Raw genomic sequence first — 16,954 nt, 5'->3', positions numbered from 1 at the left:
TACAAAAGCATGTTGAGCCTTTATCTATCTTTATCAAACGATTCCTTACACCGTAAACATGCCAAAGCTTTGTACTAAACTCACCTTCAACAATCAGCTGGATGTCTTCTGATGTCTGTGCACCATGTTTGTTCTCTGCTCTGCAGAAGTAACACCCTTCATTGATCTTACTGACATTAAAGGTCATTTTCTCTCCAAATGCCAGAAGTTTGTTGTCTCCACATTTGTACCAGGTGTAGTTCATATCATATGATGGATTTGCTTTACTTTTGCAGGTTAAAGTCACATTAGTGCCGACAGAGACTGAAGCATTTGGTTCGAGTTTGATATGAGTTTCTTTCGGAAAAACTTTTGGTACAAAATTAAGAGGGTTTTTTTTGTTACAAAATTGTATACATCTGTACATAGAAAATGTTTATGAAAGAGAGAAAACTACTCAAAGTCTCTTACACTGAACCTGTAGTGTTACGTTGTTTTCCACAGTTGTGTTACTAGACATGTTTGTTGGATATGTTACAGTGCAGACGATGTTCTTCTTGTGATCCGTGTATGAAGCATTGAAGGTTATTGTGGAAATCACAGATTGAGTTTTATCAGGTTTGTCTTGTATATGTGTTGTAATGTTGGCAGATGTGGGGATGAGAGACCAGGATAATGTAGGAGGTTGTATGGGGCAGGGAGCTTCAGCAGAACACCTCAGATGGAATATAGTGCCCTCCATCAATTCATCCACATCATTCAGTTCAGGAGGATTTGGCACATCTACAGAGCAAAAAGTAAAAAAATACAAACGTAGAAATGCTTTTATTTTTTTCACTGTCATGAATTCTGTCTTTACAGTTATTTGTTTTAACAGTACATTTAAGTGACTTCAGTGACAAACTAAATGTATTAAATACATAAACTGTACATTATTTACCCACTACATTAACATATCCCTAACATTTTTGCAGTGTAAGGCTTACCTACGACAGTAATGTTGACTGGACTCAAGAATGTTGCTCTAAATATGTCTGGCTCCATTTGCACCCTGAGGTAGTAGATGTCTGAATGATTCTTCATGACATTATAGAAAACAGAGGTGCATTCACGCCGACTAAGATTTCCAACCATTTCTATGTGACTAAATCCTTTAATGATAGGTTGAGTGCTATTGAAAATCAAACCGGTGATCTGATGTGTCGTCTTAAGCCAACTACCAGATATCATCTTGGTTGTCTTTAATTTTCCATGAAAATCAGACAAATCAAATTTACAAGGTATTTGCACACAAGAACCACCCAATGCTGTTATTTTACTTGGAAATTCGGCCCTAAAAGTGTCTCCTGAGAACAGAAAATGAAAAACATAAGATTTTAAGATTTAAGATTTTAACCTCGGACGGTTTTTGTCTGTTAGATGGATTTAGAACGTGACTAACCTGAAGATAACATAAATGAGATTAAAAAAACCACGAATGAAAAAAGAGACATCTCAATTGTTCTGAACAGACAAACAGCAAAACTGTAGTTTACAATTAACAGTTGCATGCGACTGCCAGAAACATATTTCAAGAAAACAAAACCTATGACATTTTTAGTAAGAATTAAGATGCACTCACATTAACACTTTTAAATTAAGACTTGATAGGTGTTAAAATGCAATCATATAATGAAAACTCACCTATCACAGTAAGACAGACTTTCTAAGCAGTCAAAGCAAAGCCAATGATTTTCTGCCACAACAGTGGTTCATTTATAATGGTCATACGAATCGTTTTCAGACAGCAATTATGTCGGCATCTCTTTTCAGGAGTTCCCCTGTTCAACAAGGATAACATTTGACAAAATATACAAACCACAAGCCACAGACCTTCTCTCATTCTATAGAACAAAGTTTCAATTAAGCACACTTTTTGCACGCTCTCATTTGTAACCTGTTTTACAACCCATCTGCTTGCTAGAGATCGGAGTTAATCTTTCAATGTTTGATTAAAACCCAAAAAGGTATATGCAAATTCCTTAAACATCACTTTCAAAAACAAAATTTTCAACCATTAAATAAATCTTTATTAAAGATAACAGCACACAGAAAACAGGGCATTTAAAACATTTCATTCATTCAACGTATGTTAAAACTTTCTTGAATAACGTTTTTAATGTGTTTTATTCCTCAACATGACATTTTATTTGCCCTTCTTGAATTTGCCTGGTGTAGCACTTGTCTTCTGCTTCTTCTTGGCAGAGCCCTTTTTTTCTGGCTCCTATGTGACAAGCAAGCAGAAATATTAAAACAAAAAAAATAACAAAGACATTACAGCAAGTTCCCAAAGCTCCCAGAACAATGAAAACTGAGCTCCATATGTTTTATATTTCAAGGGTTGTATGATATGGCCAACCAAATATGATTCACCCTCCACTATAAGAAACGTGATAAGCTCGTACGAGATCATGCATCATTGATCCTCCTTCTGATATTTCCTCATACCTTGCGTTTGGAGGAGATTGATCCAGTAACCGTGAAAAATGTGTCGAGTCTGCCCTGGGTGCTTCCTTGTCTGCTCTTCATGATCTTCTTGCATCCGTTTCGAATACGGTCTTCACTGAGGACACGTGAATTTAATACTTTACTATCTCAGATTTCTTCACACATCAGTGTTGAACAGAAACACCTTCCAGAACATCTTTTTTTGTACCTGAACTGCTTCTCAGCACACATAAATTGAATCAGTCCTTCCTCATCGGGTTCGTTCCACTTGAGCTCAACAGTACTGGAGTCCACAACCTCAGGTTCAAGGAACAGACCTCGAGCCTCTTTATACAGCCACTCCTCTGGTGCTGGATGCTTCTGCAGGACAAGCCAAAGAACAAGTTTTAAAAACATTCTGACTTTTTAAAAGGAATAAGGCTGAAGAGGAAGGTAAAAGAAAATGTTACGTATATATGGAAGTATAATTAATTATAAGTATATATTATCCAAAAATTGGTGGCAACACATTCAGAATAATTACTTTAAAAAAACAAGCCACAAATAAAAAGATGAGGAACAATTATTGTAGGTCTTATAGGTCATTTTAATAGTTTCACTGGGACACAAAAACTCCTTACTGTTTATTACAAATAAAGCTTAGTAGCACTGCTAGAAACACTAAAACTACAGTAATAAGAGCAAAATAAGAATTATTTCAAAATGATGGCCACTAGAGGTCACCATTACGAATGTTTGCGTACATATGTGCTTCAACGAGCATAAATCTGTATTATGGAATAACCATTACAAAAATGTAATGATCTAAATTGCAGGATTTAATCTGTAATTTACAAACTTACATTTGGGTCGATGTTTTCGAGAATCTCTTCAATAGAGCCGTGCTGTTTAATAAGGTCAATAGCTCTCTTGGGCCCGATTCCTTTTATAGTACCACAGTAGTCACATCCCAACAGGATACATAGGTCAATGAACTAAGACATTTAAATAAAATAAAAGCAATTTAAAGGAATATTAACACAGCAGGACATATTCTCAAACAGAATGTAGTACTGTAATGCTACAGAAGCAAATAAAGTCTCACCTGCTGGTGTGTCAGACCCATTTCCTGCAGAATTCGACTGAAATGAAACTCTTGGATTGGAAGCTTTCTAAGATTTAAAAAGAAAAGTCTTGCATCTTAAGTCTGCTTGCATTCATGCAGTGCAAACTTATGTCTATCAAGGATAATATAAGATTTAACAGCCATGCATTCATACTTTGCTTCACTGGCTGTTAAGTGCCTCAGCAGGACTGAGGTTCCAAATGTCAGACCGTCCATATCTTCCGTCGCTGTTGCATACACCTTCCCTGTCTTCACCAGAGCAGCACAGCTAGCCTCAGCTTCACATGGAGCCTTGACATAAAACATCCCATGTCAGCAATTTGCAAACGCTCAAACACATTTTGAAACATTTACCATTATGTCACATTGACAGTGGTAACGAATGTAAAAATATGAATCAGATGGGCTCGAAGCATTTTCTGTACCTCGATGTACGGCACACCCATTAGTGTAAGCAGCCTCTTGCATTCCTCGTTGTGCTGTTTGGTGACCTTCACTAGTCGCTTGCTAAACTTGTCAATGTTCTCCTGTTCACCTGTAAGAAAGCAGATTGCCATCAAGGCAAATACAGGACAACCAATAGCATATGCGCTACAGGTTACTAAAAAAACCATCTATACCTGCTTCTTGTGCCTGAGCAAGAAGTTTCTCAGCCTCTGCTCGTCTCTCTCCTCTCTTCTCCAGCTGCAATGGGAAACAACTATTTTAAATATAACTTAACTTATGAATCTCTCTCCTATGTTATAAATATATTAAGAATCTCTGAAGCACCTCTCCTGACTTCAGCTGAGGAGGTTTCCCATCAAACACATAAACAGGCTTGATACCACTCTCCAGTATTCGGATGGTCCTGTAGAACATGCCCATGAGGTGGCTGGGGAGGAAGCGGGTAGATGTTTAATGTTATAAGGTAAATCTAAACCCATTTAACTCAAACAGCTGTTATCAGACACACAACTTTACATACCTAGTGGTCTCTCCATCTTCATTCTGCAAAACGTTACCCTCCTGTCTGACCGCGATCAAAAATTGGTACATGCACATGGATGCATCAATGGCAATCTTCCGTCCTGTATGTATATCGAAATGCAATTTAATCATTCAGACTGAACAAGAACGTGCCTGTAGTCATATTGTACATCAAAGTAAAAGACAATGATATGATTTAAAAGGCAAATCTTGTTACTTGGCATACCAAAGAAGCTTTTCATCTCCTGCTCCTTGATAGCTGAAGGCGCGTGATCTGCAATGAGCTTTGCAAGTCCGTGAATTCCCATAGTGATGAATTGTTTGACCTCGAGAAATCTAAAATAAATAAAACAATACTTGAGCACTCATATAGAAAATATTAACGTTTTCTTCGAGTGAGATCAACATATGCGCCTAGGACTAACAGTTATGAGCCAGTATACATAACGAAGAAAAGCTAGCAGGTCTGCAAGCAAAGCTTCAAAAACATAACATCTCAACGTAGCTTATCCACACGTCAAAGTTCTCCATCGATTCTATAAAAACTAAGATATAAAGAGAACTTACCAATGAAAACGTGCGTGAACACAATGTTTTTGATTCAGTCGCTCACTTCCACACGCTAGCGCGGGGAAATCACTTATTTCGCGCGAAATCCAAACCCAGGCATTAATAGTCAAATTCTGCACATCGCCCCTTGGCGACGATCGAATCGATTGCTCCGAATTGTTTGGTGTTGCCTTCCAGGGGAGAAAATGGCAAACTCGTCTCTGTCGATCGGATGCGATTAGTTAGGACTGGAACGACACATCGACGAGAGCGAGTAACGACGCGGCTTCTAGCGTTCATCGCGACTTTTAACAGACGCTAAACGCGTTCCCTTATCGACCCCAAACCTATAGACGTGTATTAAATGCACGACAAGAGCACGGTAAATCAGTTGCAGGTGTTATGTTGTAGCCCCGCCCACACCGGAAAGTCCGAGTGAGAGTATTTTTATTTGTGCGGTGACGTGGATTCGCCTGTAGTGCTGCTGCTCTCGACCTTTCAGCCGTTTCATTGCGTAAACTAACGATCGGGTTATCGGCTTTTCACGCTCCGCATCTTTCACAGGAATGTCCAGAGATGACATTACATATAGCCGCGTGTTGTTGACCGGATTTTGAAAAGAAAGAAGCGATTCTGAGGAATCCTGGCAAGCAACTGAAACAGGTTTGGTGCATTTGTCAAAAGCGGAAGTGTTCAGAGCATCTTCGCAAAGCCGAAAATTGTTGATAATGCATTAGAAGCCAAACTACACAGACTGTTAGATTGGTTTCCTGTGTGTTTATTACCGTATCGGATTGTTTAACCTGTCCAAACTGACTTATTTGAGGGAAAGCGATAAATAAAATAGGTGCAAGCAGGGGAAATGGAGTCTGCAAAAGATCTGTTTTAGCTTCAATGATTTTGTTTCGAAGTAAAACGTTGAGTCGCAATGTACTATTGTTATTCGTTTACAACAGTTGTGTAAGTTACATGTCTCTGCTGTCAAGGCTGATGTTAATTTTGATATGTGAATATATCAGATAAAGTGTGTAATTGTGTCACCACGAGCCTATGGTGTGATCAATCACCCTTTTAAAGTACTTAGTTCAATGTAGTGCTTCAGTAAATGTGGAAATGAAATAAATTAGATTAAATGCTGTTTAAATAGTTTTGAATAGCGTAGAGCATGCCACATGTAAAAAGTTAAGTCCCGTGTAAGCCCATATGAGCCATTTATAATAATTATACAAATTCTGGTTATTGAAAACATTTGCATAGTTGGCTTACAGTCTTTTTTCACCCACAGGCAGGTGTTGTCATGACAGCAAGACTGGAATGTATGGGCCTGCTCCTTGCAGGTCGACCCATGAGGCTCTGTGTGCTGGTTCTGTGTCTGTTGCCTCACTTCGGCTGGGCGGTTAGTTACAACAAAGGAGATCCAGTGATCCTGTATGTTAACAAAGTTGGTCCATATCACAACCCCCAGGAAACCTATCACTATTACACACTCCCCGTCTGTAGACCTAAAGAGGTGAGTGGATGCTGCAAGGTTTTAAAACTGTATGTTATTTGGGATTTAATTCTATATTCGGGGTTTGTTTTGGGCAGTGGTGGTTCAGTCACTAATCGAATGACTTCATTTATGACCAGTTTTGTGTAATTGTGGTGTGTGGGTTGTTAAGGTTCGCTAATGTATCGCTGTTGTAAACCTATGAATGTTTATTTATGGTATTTGATATGTTTGCAGGTCCGTCATAAGTCTTTGAGTTTGGGGGAGGTGTTAGATGGAGACCGTATGGCAGAGTCTCTTTACAAATTACGCTTCAAGGAAAACTCTGAGAGACAGACGCTGTGCCAGCTCACTCTTTCTGAGAAAGAGGTATGACTTTTAAGTGCAGACATGTTTATGAAAGGTGTAAAATTGTGACGTCCATCTAGGGCTGTAAAAAAATTGTTTTAATATGCTGCATTTGGGAAACAAAATTAACGGGAAGGGATAGTTCACCCAAAAAGTCTTAAAATTCTCTCATCATTTACTCACAACCTGTATAGATTTCTTGGTTGTGATGAATACAAAGGAAGTTATTTGGAAGAATGTCAGTAACCAGACCAATCTCATCCCCCATTGACTCCCATAGTCATTGTTTTTCCTACCATGGCAGTAAATGGTGGATGATCTGTTTCATTACAAACATTCTTACAAATATCTTCCTTTGTGTTCAGCAGAACAAAGAAATGTATACAGGTTTGGGACAATCTGAAGGTGAGCAAATTATGACAGGATTTTCATTCTTGGGTGGCTAGTATAACTTATCCTGTTCTTCCAAATATAGATCCTACCTACTTTAATCAAACACGTCTAAACTAGCTAGTCAAGGTTTTCTGGTTCTTTGAAAATGACAGTGACGGGTGTGTTAGAGCAGGCTTGTGTGGAGCAGGACTTTGTGATGTCATGGACAATGATGACAAGAAGCAATGATGTAGGTACACTTTGTTAATTATTTTTTATACATATTTGAAACTACAGGTGGACCTGTTACGAGAGGCGGTGGAGGAGCTATATTACTTTGAGTTCGTCCTAGATGAAATTCCCATCTGGGGTTTTGTGGGATACATGGAAGAAAGTGGATTCCTGCCTCATAGTCACAAGGTCTTTTATTTTACATTGTAACACACACACCTACATAAACTTCTTTTTTGGCTTTTTTCTTGATCTCAAACAGTATTTGACAAAACCATACTGTGGTAAGATGTCATTAATTAATTCATTAATTAATTGACACTAAATATTAGTGAAATGTGATCTCCATGTGCCTCAATGTTGTAATCACTAATTCGCTGTTTTCAAATCAGGTGGGATTATGGACCCACTTAGACTTCAACATAGAGTACAACGGTGACTCTGTGATCTTTGCCAACGTGTCTGTGAAGGATGTGAAACCTGTGCCATTAGAGGAAGGAGGGGTCGGCCACAGTGCTGGTGGCAGTCTGTCGATCACCCACACCTACAGCGTGCACTGGTTTGAGAGCACATTGCCCCACTCGCGCAGGGCAGAGCGACTTCGAGACTATTCCTTCTTTCCCAAGACACTGGAGATCCACTGGCTCTCCATCATCAACTCACTGGTGCTGGTGGTGCTACTGCTGGGCTTTGTCATCATCATCCTCATGAGGGTGCTGAAGAACGACTTTGCCAGGTAAGGAGGAGTACATTTTGGAGGGTCATTGTGTTTGGGACGTTTAATAAAATGTGGCTGTATTAACTGACAAAAAGAGTATTGACTCGAAAAAGTAATTTGTATGTGCAATATTGGTTGTTTAATTCTTTTGTTGTAGTCAATTTAATTCAAATTAATATTTCTTTAAAAAAATCCTAAATTCATGTTTTTAAAGGTGAATGTGAATAATTAAGAAGCATCTCAATTTGCATATGTTGCAAATTACCCTGAATTATTTTCATTTACTACCATTGATTAGATTTATACTTCATTTTAAATGCATGGTTATAAACAATTCTAGATGCATAAAGAACTGTTACCACAAACTATACCAAAAAACGTTATCCAAAGTTAAAATGACCATAACAGGTTTCTAATGATCTTAGGCTTTAGTAAGCCACTGCTTCTTGTGGCTGATTGCTTTATTATATAACATCAGTGTTCATGTGACTGTCTGATCTATCCGGTTGAGTCATTGTTTCTTAAAAGGTTGTGTCTGTCTTCACCTTCAAATCTTCAGACAGAAGACAGGTCATGTGTTAATTGTCTTTATGTCGGCGATGTTTAAGAGAGCTGCATTTCATTTACACCGAACCAGTTCTACACAATGCTTTATTATGTATTCTGCTGTATTAATGGTAAACAAACACCACCTAATTAAATTGTCGTTGAGATTAATTGAAATCTAAAATAAAAGGTACATGTTTATGGCGCATTCCATTAGCAGCCTAGGTAGTGCAGTAGGGAGCAGGTTTGTGTCTGTCAACCATTCAATTTGTTTCTGTTGTTCCCTGAGAAACAACCACACACAGAAAACTTGCTAGGAGATGGTGACTTCATCTAATGACTCTATGGTTGGATGAAGGATGCTGTATTTATTTGTTGCATTATACTCCATGCTCTTAATTTAATTTGCAAACAGTTTTCCTTGAGCTGGTAATGGACTCATTTAAGTAATTCAAGTGTTTTGAGTCCATAAACTCTTTGGTCACATTTATGATTTTTATAAGGGAAGCAGAGGGAAATATGATGCTAACATTGTAAAGGGATCTTTAATGAATGACTGATGAGATATTTGTTTCTGCAGGTATAATGTGGAGGAGGATGGGACTTGTGATGATCTGGATCAGGGAGATAACGGATGGAAAATCATCCACACGGATGTCTTTCGCTTCCCACCGTACAAGAGCCTTCTGTGTGCCATATTAGGGGTCGGGGCGCAGTTTCTGACACTGGCCACAGGTGACTTGCTGCATTATAGAGAAACTTCTGTAGAACACGCATCTAATTTTCAGATGAGAAATTTGTGTTTGTTTTTGTATGGCAGCACTGAGGTTGATAAAAAGAGTGAGACTGAGTTTAAAACGGTGTACTTGGGATCTTTAGATAAATCCTTAATCCTTTGATTTTTATTTCCTGGGTGCTTTAGGAATCATTGTCATGGCACTTTTGGGGATGTTTAATGTCCATCGTCATGGTGCCATAAACTCGGCAGCGATTGTATTGTACGCTCTGACCAGCTGTGTGTCAGGTTACTGTTCCTGCAGCTTCTACACACAGATTCAGGGTCAGCGCTGGGTCTGGAACATTATTCTCACATCTTCACTTTTCTCTGGTGAGACACATCAATCTTTGTGGATAGTGTATCTGTATAAATGCAGTATATCATCAATGTTCACCAGAGGTGGACAGTAGTGAAGTATTTTACTCTACTTATGTACATGTACCTGAGTTTTTGCATTTTTACTCCCCTACAGTTCATAAAAATGTTTTTGGGGGGTTTCTTTCCTTTAATCCTGAAGGGGATAGTTTATTTAAAAATGTACTCACCGTCTTTTTGTTTCAATCCGGTATGGCTCACAGAACCCCAAAAGAAGATATTTTAAATGATGTTGGTAATCAAACAACGGCAGTACCAATTGACATTGAAAAAAAGTGAATATGTACCGCCATTGTTTGGCTACCAACATTCTTCAAGATATATTATTTTGTGTTCTGCAGAAGAAAGAAAGTGATACAAATTTGAAATGACAAGAGGGTGAGTAAAGGATGACACATTTAAATAGTTAAGTACATTAAGAATCTTAAGTAGTCAAATTAAAATTGTTGTGTGAAAAGTGTGAAATGCTTTATATTGTAGTGTAAAATTATATATAAATTGTATTGTATATTTAAATATTGTTTTGTGGTATTGTGGTGTATTGTAGTAAAACATATGTTAAAAGTTAACTGTAAATACGCTATGATAATGTACAAATACTTGAAAAATACTTAAGTAAAATACTTCACTACTTTCCACATCTGATCTGTACTGAACAGCCAACTACCTACTATTTTTAGTAGCAGTTTGCAGAAGTAGTACGCTGTTTGCAGAGTGAAAAGACCTACATTTATCTAGAGCAACTAATAACTAGAGTAGAGCACAATGTTTGGGATTCTGTATCCCACAATGCAATTCACCCAACTTGACCTGTTTCCAGGGAGACTGATGAACCTGAAGCAGTATCAGACAATGTTTTACTGTATGCTTTTTCACATACGGTTTAACAGTATACTACTTCTGTGTAGAAAGATAGTATGTTAAGATTTTATTCCAAATAACTATTGTGATAGTTGCAGTTCCTGTGTATTGAGAACAGAAACTCACTTTCTCTCTCCCTCCCCCAGCTCCTCTTTTCTTTACCTGGAGTGTTGTGAATTCTGTTCATTGGTGGAGTGGGTCGACCCAGGCCCTGCCTGCCACCACTGTGCTTCTGCTGTTAGGTGCCTGGGTGCTTGTAGGCTTTCCACTCACCGTCATCGGTGGAATCGTGGGAAAGAACAAAGCAGGCAACTTCCAGGCGCCGTGTCGCACGCGCAACATCCCCCGTCAGATCCCCCAGCAGCCCTGGTACAAACACACGGCCGTGCACATGGCAATCGGAGGATTCTTGCCTTTCAGGTGAGCAGTGAACCCAGGCATTTGGTCAACGTTTTTTTTGTATTCAGAAATATTTTTTATCGTTTGATCATCGTCTGATTGTTGCTGTGTCCCCTTCACAGTGCCATATCGGTAGAACTGTACTACATCTTTGCCACTGTTTGGGGCCGAGAACACTACACGCTGTACGGTATCCTGCTCTGTGTCTTTGCTATTTTGCTCTCCGTGGGTGCCTGCATCTCCGTGGCCCTCACATACTTCCTGCTCTCAGGCGAGGACTACCGCTGGTGGTGGCGAAGCGTCCTGAGCACCGGATCCACCGGCATCTTAATATTTGTTTACTCTCTCTTCTACTACCACAATCGCTCCAACATGAGCGGCCTTGTACAGAGCGTGGAATTCTTCGGATATTCTTTGCTCACTGCGTTTGTTTTCTCTCTCATGCTGGGGACGGTCTCGTTCTGGGCCTCTCTTGCTTTCATCCGTTACATTTACCGTAGCCTTAAGATGGACTAAAGAGGGACGCTGACTACTTCCTGTCAAAACACCCAAAGGGGGTTGAGTGAGACTTGTGGACCAGATCCTCACAGAGCCCTGCATGAGCAGGTTTTGTGTTGCAGAATTATGTTAAACTGAAAGTAACTGACAAAAGACTAATTTAATATATTATTTTGCTCACCAACACCCTTATACTTAAAATGCACATAAGTACTTAGTTGCTAGATGATATGCACATCAAATACGGATGTATTTGAGAGCCATTAAAATTTGCTGAACAGGTAACTTTTGCATACTTCATATAGGTTGCCTCAAGTATTGAAGCCCAAAAATGTGCATTTTGGAGTTTGTTTACGTAATGCATTTAAATTATGACTAAAATGATTAATGTTAAACTCACATGAGAAGAATGGACAGAGACCTTCATATCTATATATTGTTCACATGACCATGAAGGAGATAAAGCACTTATATGTAAGTGAGCTAAGCGATGATGAATATCGGTGGATATATATGGTTGTGAAGAGGGTAAAGAGAGGCATGTTGTATTGTGCAGTTTACACAAATTTGACCAAAATATTTGTTGTAGAATAAAAGGGCCTGAAGAAATGAAGAATAAGTTATGGAAGCAATATGATGCTATAGTCACCATCAACTGTGATCTGTCGAAATGTAAATATACCATGTTTTCAATTAAGTCACTTTTTATGGTAAGAGGAATAAATGCAGGGAAAATAAAACCAAGTCTATTGTGTGAGTGAAGTTTAATTTGTGCAAAAAAGTGATTTAACTGAAAAATCACCATGAGCTCTAAATGTTAATATATATTATACACAAAGGGACAGATCACAAAAATACAAATGTCATATACTCGCCCTCAATTTGTTCTGAACACCTAAATATATTTGTGAAATAGAAATAACATTGTAAAATAGCCAATTGTGGCCAAGAACTGTTTGCTACCACAGTAGGAAAAACTGCTTTTTAAACTCAATGTACAATACATTTAAATTAGCTTTATTTTAGAGAATAAACTACTGAAGTCTCAATTAACAGTTATTCCCCATCAAAGTGAAATCTTTTCAAGGGGGAAACCACAATTCCTTAATATTCTTAGACATTTATGATCATGAGCCTGTAGTTTTACATGACAAAGTTAACCATAAAGCTGTTTGGGCATTTTTACCATAATTTGATGTCAAATTAGATCCATGTACCAAAGGCTGCTTACAATTTAGAGAAAAAACAAAGCACATTTCAGACAAAACATTTATTACTCAACCCGACAAAAAAATCTGAACTAAAGTTTTCTGTGTGGTTAGGAATACTTTCGCAAGCACACGCCAAGAGTTGCAAATACGACTTGATTGTTCTATTAGCTTAAACCAGGTGAAGGCAAGCAGGCATTTCATAAGCAAATACACAAATGTAATGATCCACATACATGAAGCGGTGAAATAAAGACCGAAATACAGAACAAACAGTGCAGTACAGACAACCTCCAGTACACATTCGATTACACAGCAGTGCCTTGCATACAAATTCATGGAAATTAACATTTTGTCCTGGCCAAGCTAAAAAAAGCTATGCATACGCACCTGGAAGAGCAAGGAAGAGATATTAAATACTCTGAAAAGGTACAATGGAGTTATAAAAATAGATATTCGGTATAAAACATGCTGGGATTAAAAGGCAACTTTACACGTTATCCAAAAAAACCTGAGACCACCATTTTACAACATCGCTGCAATATAAAAAGTACAGGCAACAGTTGTCTCAAAAAATATTTACAGGTATGGTCGACACCAAAGGATGTGTGGCTCAGACTAAAATATATACATACAAGCAGGCGGGCCATCAGGCAAAGTCATTCCCTATGTTGACCACTGGGTGGCATTGGGCATGGATGGCATTCGAGTAGGACTGCTTCCTTTGCCCTCGGCTTCCCTGATATCATCACTGACGTTGGCTTGAATGCTGAGGTTGACGCTGGCATTAACATGGGCCTGCATGTAACTAGTCGGGTTGGGGAATTCATAGTGCATCACAGCTGGGGGCAGAGGCCAGTTTCCGGGGGGTCTCGCAGTGGCCTGAGGAGGAGAACGTGGCTTTGAATAGCTGGGGTAGAACGGCGTTTGTGGAGGACTCTTGAATATAGACTCTCTCGGTTGAGTGTTGCTGTAGGAGTCTTGGTTTGGTACAGGGTTATCACTCTGGGACTAAAGAAAGATACAGATTGTGGGAATGATTACAAGTAGCCAAAGAAATATGGGAAGGTTGTCAAACTGTATCATCGTGCCTTTAAGACATTATCTAAACTATAGAAATGCCTCCTTTATAGATGAGAAGTTGCTCTTTGTCCACACTGATAAGTTTCCACCACTTATAAGACAGAACAAGCAACAGTGCGGACATAACCACCATAGACCAAGAGAGCATATCATACACGGGAGATGCTCACCTGAGAAGATGGTCCTGGCATGTTAGAAGCACCATTGATAACATATCGCTCAGTCATCCAACTACTATCTCTCTGATGCCTTTTGAGCTTCATCCTACGATTCTGAAACCAGGTTTTCACCTTTGAAAGGTATGAAAGGGTTAGACACAAAAACCGAGGAAGCATGGTTGCATGCACCAGATATTTCTACAGATCCATTTGACCAACCTGTTTGTATGTTAGCCCAGTTGTCCCCGCAAGAGTTTTCATCTCCGCGGGTGTGAGATACCTCTGGACATTGAACCTGTGGATGAGAGCATTCATCTGCGCCTCTGAGAAAGCGGCCCGGGTCTTGCGGGGCTGGGCCGCAGGTCGTCCCGGAGGTGTACCTGGTGGAGGCACCTGGGGTAAGCCGTCCACCCCCATGTTCAGACCCACTGGTTCTTCAGTCGCCCCAGCGAGAGCATTTGAGATTAGCTCGCTGCCGTCAGGACTGCCGCTGTCAGATTCATAATCCTGCTCTTTCCAGGAAGGGAGGTTCAGATTGGTCAGCGCAGACCCCTCTCGACTGCATCCGGAGCTCCATGAATCTACACAAATCGGGACAGAAATAAAGTCAGACACTATTGTACACACATCTTGTAGGTTTATTTTAACGTGTCACAAGAAATTATTATTATTGCTTGTATAAACAATTACACGATCACTTTTTATATTTTTATTACATGGAACACACTTTATTACAGTGATGCATTGCCTTGTAAAACCAAAATTAAACCCACCAGACTAGTTTGGTCATAGTTTTGTGCATAATTTTACACATTTGATGGCTATTGATGTATATAAAATTGCCTGTGAATGTATTAAACGGTTATCAACTTGACGTCTTAAGGATAAAAGCGCATACTAAGGGTTTAAACAACGAAAATACATATGGTACTCATGGGTTAAAATAGTCAGAGATTATTCATCGTTAAGTGAATACTAGTGGATCAGAGTTACCTGGCGTATGCGCCTCTGAATCGCTGGGTGTATCGCTCTCGGCCTGCTCAGCATCTTTGGCTTTGGAGTCAAGCGCGGTCTTATTGAACGAGTTGAGTCGTCCGTTCTGCGTGTTGCCCGGGTAGTGCCCGTAGTTATTGGCGTTGGCGTTTTCTGGGCTCCAGGGTGGCGATTGCTGTGTGGCTTGCGTGGAGTAAAAACTCCCGGTGACCCCAGCGGTGTGCGTGTAAGCGGCCTCCGCCCAGCTCAGATTCGGGTGTCCGTGCTCAGACGCTTGCGGGTACATGATTCCGTACGCATAAGCGTGATACGACGGGTTGAAATTGTAACTCAATGGCATTTTCCAATCCGCCATGTCTGCGTTTGATGCGCGCGGACCAAAAAAGCCGGGAAAATTTGTTCCGGTTACCCGATGGCAAAAACACACAGGCCTCAGTTACCCTCGGAATCAGTTGCGTACCCGTGATGTCTCCTCCTCATACTCACCTGCGAAATCCCGTAAAATGACCTAAACACCATGCTTGAAGAAGCTCATTTATAAAGCCAGGTGAGTGGGCGTGAGATGGGTGGAGCTCAGAGGAGACGCTCGAGCCAACCACGTGCAACTTGTGAAAGGCACTAATGGAGCGGATGATAACCACACCCACCTTTCACATTTACCTGAGAAAGGTAACTTTCTTTTTAGGTTTAAATTTTTTTTTCAAATAGATGTTTTAAGGAATTTTGTTTTTTTAAGAAAATAAAACGTGTCTTAAAATAAACATCATTTGAATTAAGTTTTCAAATGTTGCATATTTTCCAACATAGATTAAGCCTTAGTTAAACTATAACATTGACATATTGCTCCCTGAACTCTTTGTAAGTCGCTTTGGATAAAAGCGTCTGCTAAATGACTAAATGTTAATGTAAACATAGCTTTTTATTAAAATGCCTTATGAAAAAACACAATACTTGTGTCTATCTTGAGACAAAACAATGAGACTGATATGCTTTAAGAGCTAGTTTTATTAAGACAGCTCAATTATGTGAATCCAGGTAAAACAAGTAATATAATTAAGCTAAACAAGTAATATAATTACATATTACATAAATAATGCTATAACAATATTCAACATCAGTCATGCAAACATAGTGTGAGGAAATACATTTTAAATTGCATGTGCACAATAAAATACATTTAACTTTGTATTAGCACCTATTGTACTATTTCTCTTTATATGACATATCTCTTCCCCGAACTCTTTGTATGTCGCTTTGGATAAAAGCGTCTGCTAAATGACTAAATGTAAATGTGAATGACAGTATTGAACACAATAAATATGCTTGATTACTGATTGTCCATTTTTATATGACTGTAACCTAAAACTAAAATATAACTACATTATAAAATCTGTTTATTTAGTGCATATTCCTTTTATCTATTGTCCTTCTTGATTTCTGATCATTATGGTTAATCCTACAAATACACCACAAAGCCTCTTTCAAAGTTACCAATAAGTGCTCTTAAATGGTTCAATCTAGACTTGTTTAACTTTGAACAATATATGACCATAGGAATTTACCAGCATTGGATGGCTGGAATGATTTAAGTAAGTTTGCCTTTGTATTGCACATGGATTGATGTTTTTGCAGTGGACCCTTTTCTGGAGCATTAGAATGGAAATATTTCTGTAAGAAGTGAAAATATAAGATAATCATGAGCTGATTGTAAAGATCTGTTACTTTAAATACGATAGATGTGCCAAGGGTGGTGGTCGCTCCAATGCATCTCACTTGTTTACAAATTCACAAATATATCGCTTTATGGT

General features: G+C 39.0%; 3 protein-coding genes across 5 annotated transcripts; 1 reads left to right on the top strand and 2 right to left on the bottom strand.

Moving 5' to 3' along the window:
- Window positions 1-789: 789 nt before the first annotated feature.
- fen1 (flap structure-specific endonuclease 1) lies at window positions 790-5,510 on the bottom strand. The gene is made up of 12 exons (XM_079487880.1): window positions 5,108-5,510; window positions 4,767-4,876; window positions 4,539-4,641; window positions 4,343-4,445; window positions 4,192-4,255; window positions 3,997-4,106; window positions 3,726-3,862; window positions 3,551-3,617; window positions 3,309-3,440; window positions 2,675-2,826; window positions 2,467-2,581; window positions 790-2,242 (listed from the first exon to the last, which is right to left on the bottom strand). The coding sequence occupies exons 2-12, from the start codon at window positions 4,846-4,848 to the stop codon at window positions 2,165-2,167; spliced, it is 1,143 nt and encodes a 380-aa protein (XP_079344006.1). The 5' UTR covers window positions 4,849-4,876; window positions 5,108-5,510; the 3' UTR covers window positions 790-2,164.
- Window positions 5,314-12,762, top strand: tm9sf1 (transmembrane 9 superfamily member 1). Of its 2 annotated transcripts, none has more exons than XM_079487876.1 (9): window positions 5,314-5,471; window positions 6,375-6,599; window positions 6,816-6,947; window positions 7,596-7,718; window positions 7,922-8,265; window positions 9,374-9,528; window positions 9,716-9,901; window positions 10,954-11,227; window positions 11,329-12,762. In XM_079487876.1, the coding sequence occupies exons 1-9, from the start codon at window positions 5,454-5,456 to the stop codon at window positions 11,720-11,722; spliced, it is 1,851 nt and encodes a 616-aa protein (XP_079344002.1). In that variant the 5' UTR covers window positions 5,314-5,453; the 3' UTR covers window positions 11,723-12,762. The 2 variants fall into 2 exon arrangements, with proteins under 2 accessions (XP_079344002.1, XP_079344003.1); XM_079487877.1 differs by having other exon boundaries at window positions 5,324-5,752.
- Window positions 12,395-15,739, bottom strand: nanog (nanog homeobox). Of its 2 annotated transcripts, XM_079487879.1 has the most exons (5): window positions 15,147-15,656; window positions 14,373-14,734; window positions 14,166-14,285; window positions 13,548-13,923; window positions 12,456-13,302 (listed from the first exon to the last, which is right to left on the bottom strand). In XM_079487879.1, the coding sequence occupies exons 1-4, from the start codon at window positions 15,499-15,501 to the stop codon at window positions 13,579-13,581; spliced, it is 1,182 nt and encodes a 393-aa protein (XP_079344005.1). In that variant the 5' UTR covers window positions 15,502-15,656; the 3' UTR covers window positions 12,456-13,302; window positions 13,548-13,578. The 2 variants fall into 2 exon arrangements, with proteins under 2 accessions (XP_079344004.1, XP_079344005.1); XM_079487878.1 differs by having other exon boundaries at window positions 12,395-13,923; window positions 15,147-15,739.
- Window positions 15,740-16,954: the final 1,215 nt, after the last annotated feature.

This window comes from Barbatula barbatula (genome assembly GCF_947034865.1).
Source record: "Barbatula barbatula genome assembly, chromosome: 23".
Classification (NCBI taxonomy): Eukaryota; Metazoa; Chordata; class Actinopteri; order Cypriniformes; family Nemacheilidae; genus Barbatula; species Barbatula barbatula.
The sequence above is the reverse complement of the archived record's forward strand: the minus strand, read 5'-3'. Positions and strand labels throughout refer to the sequence as shown.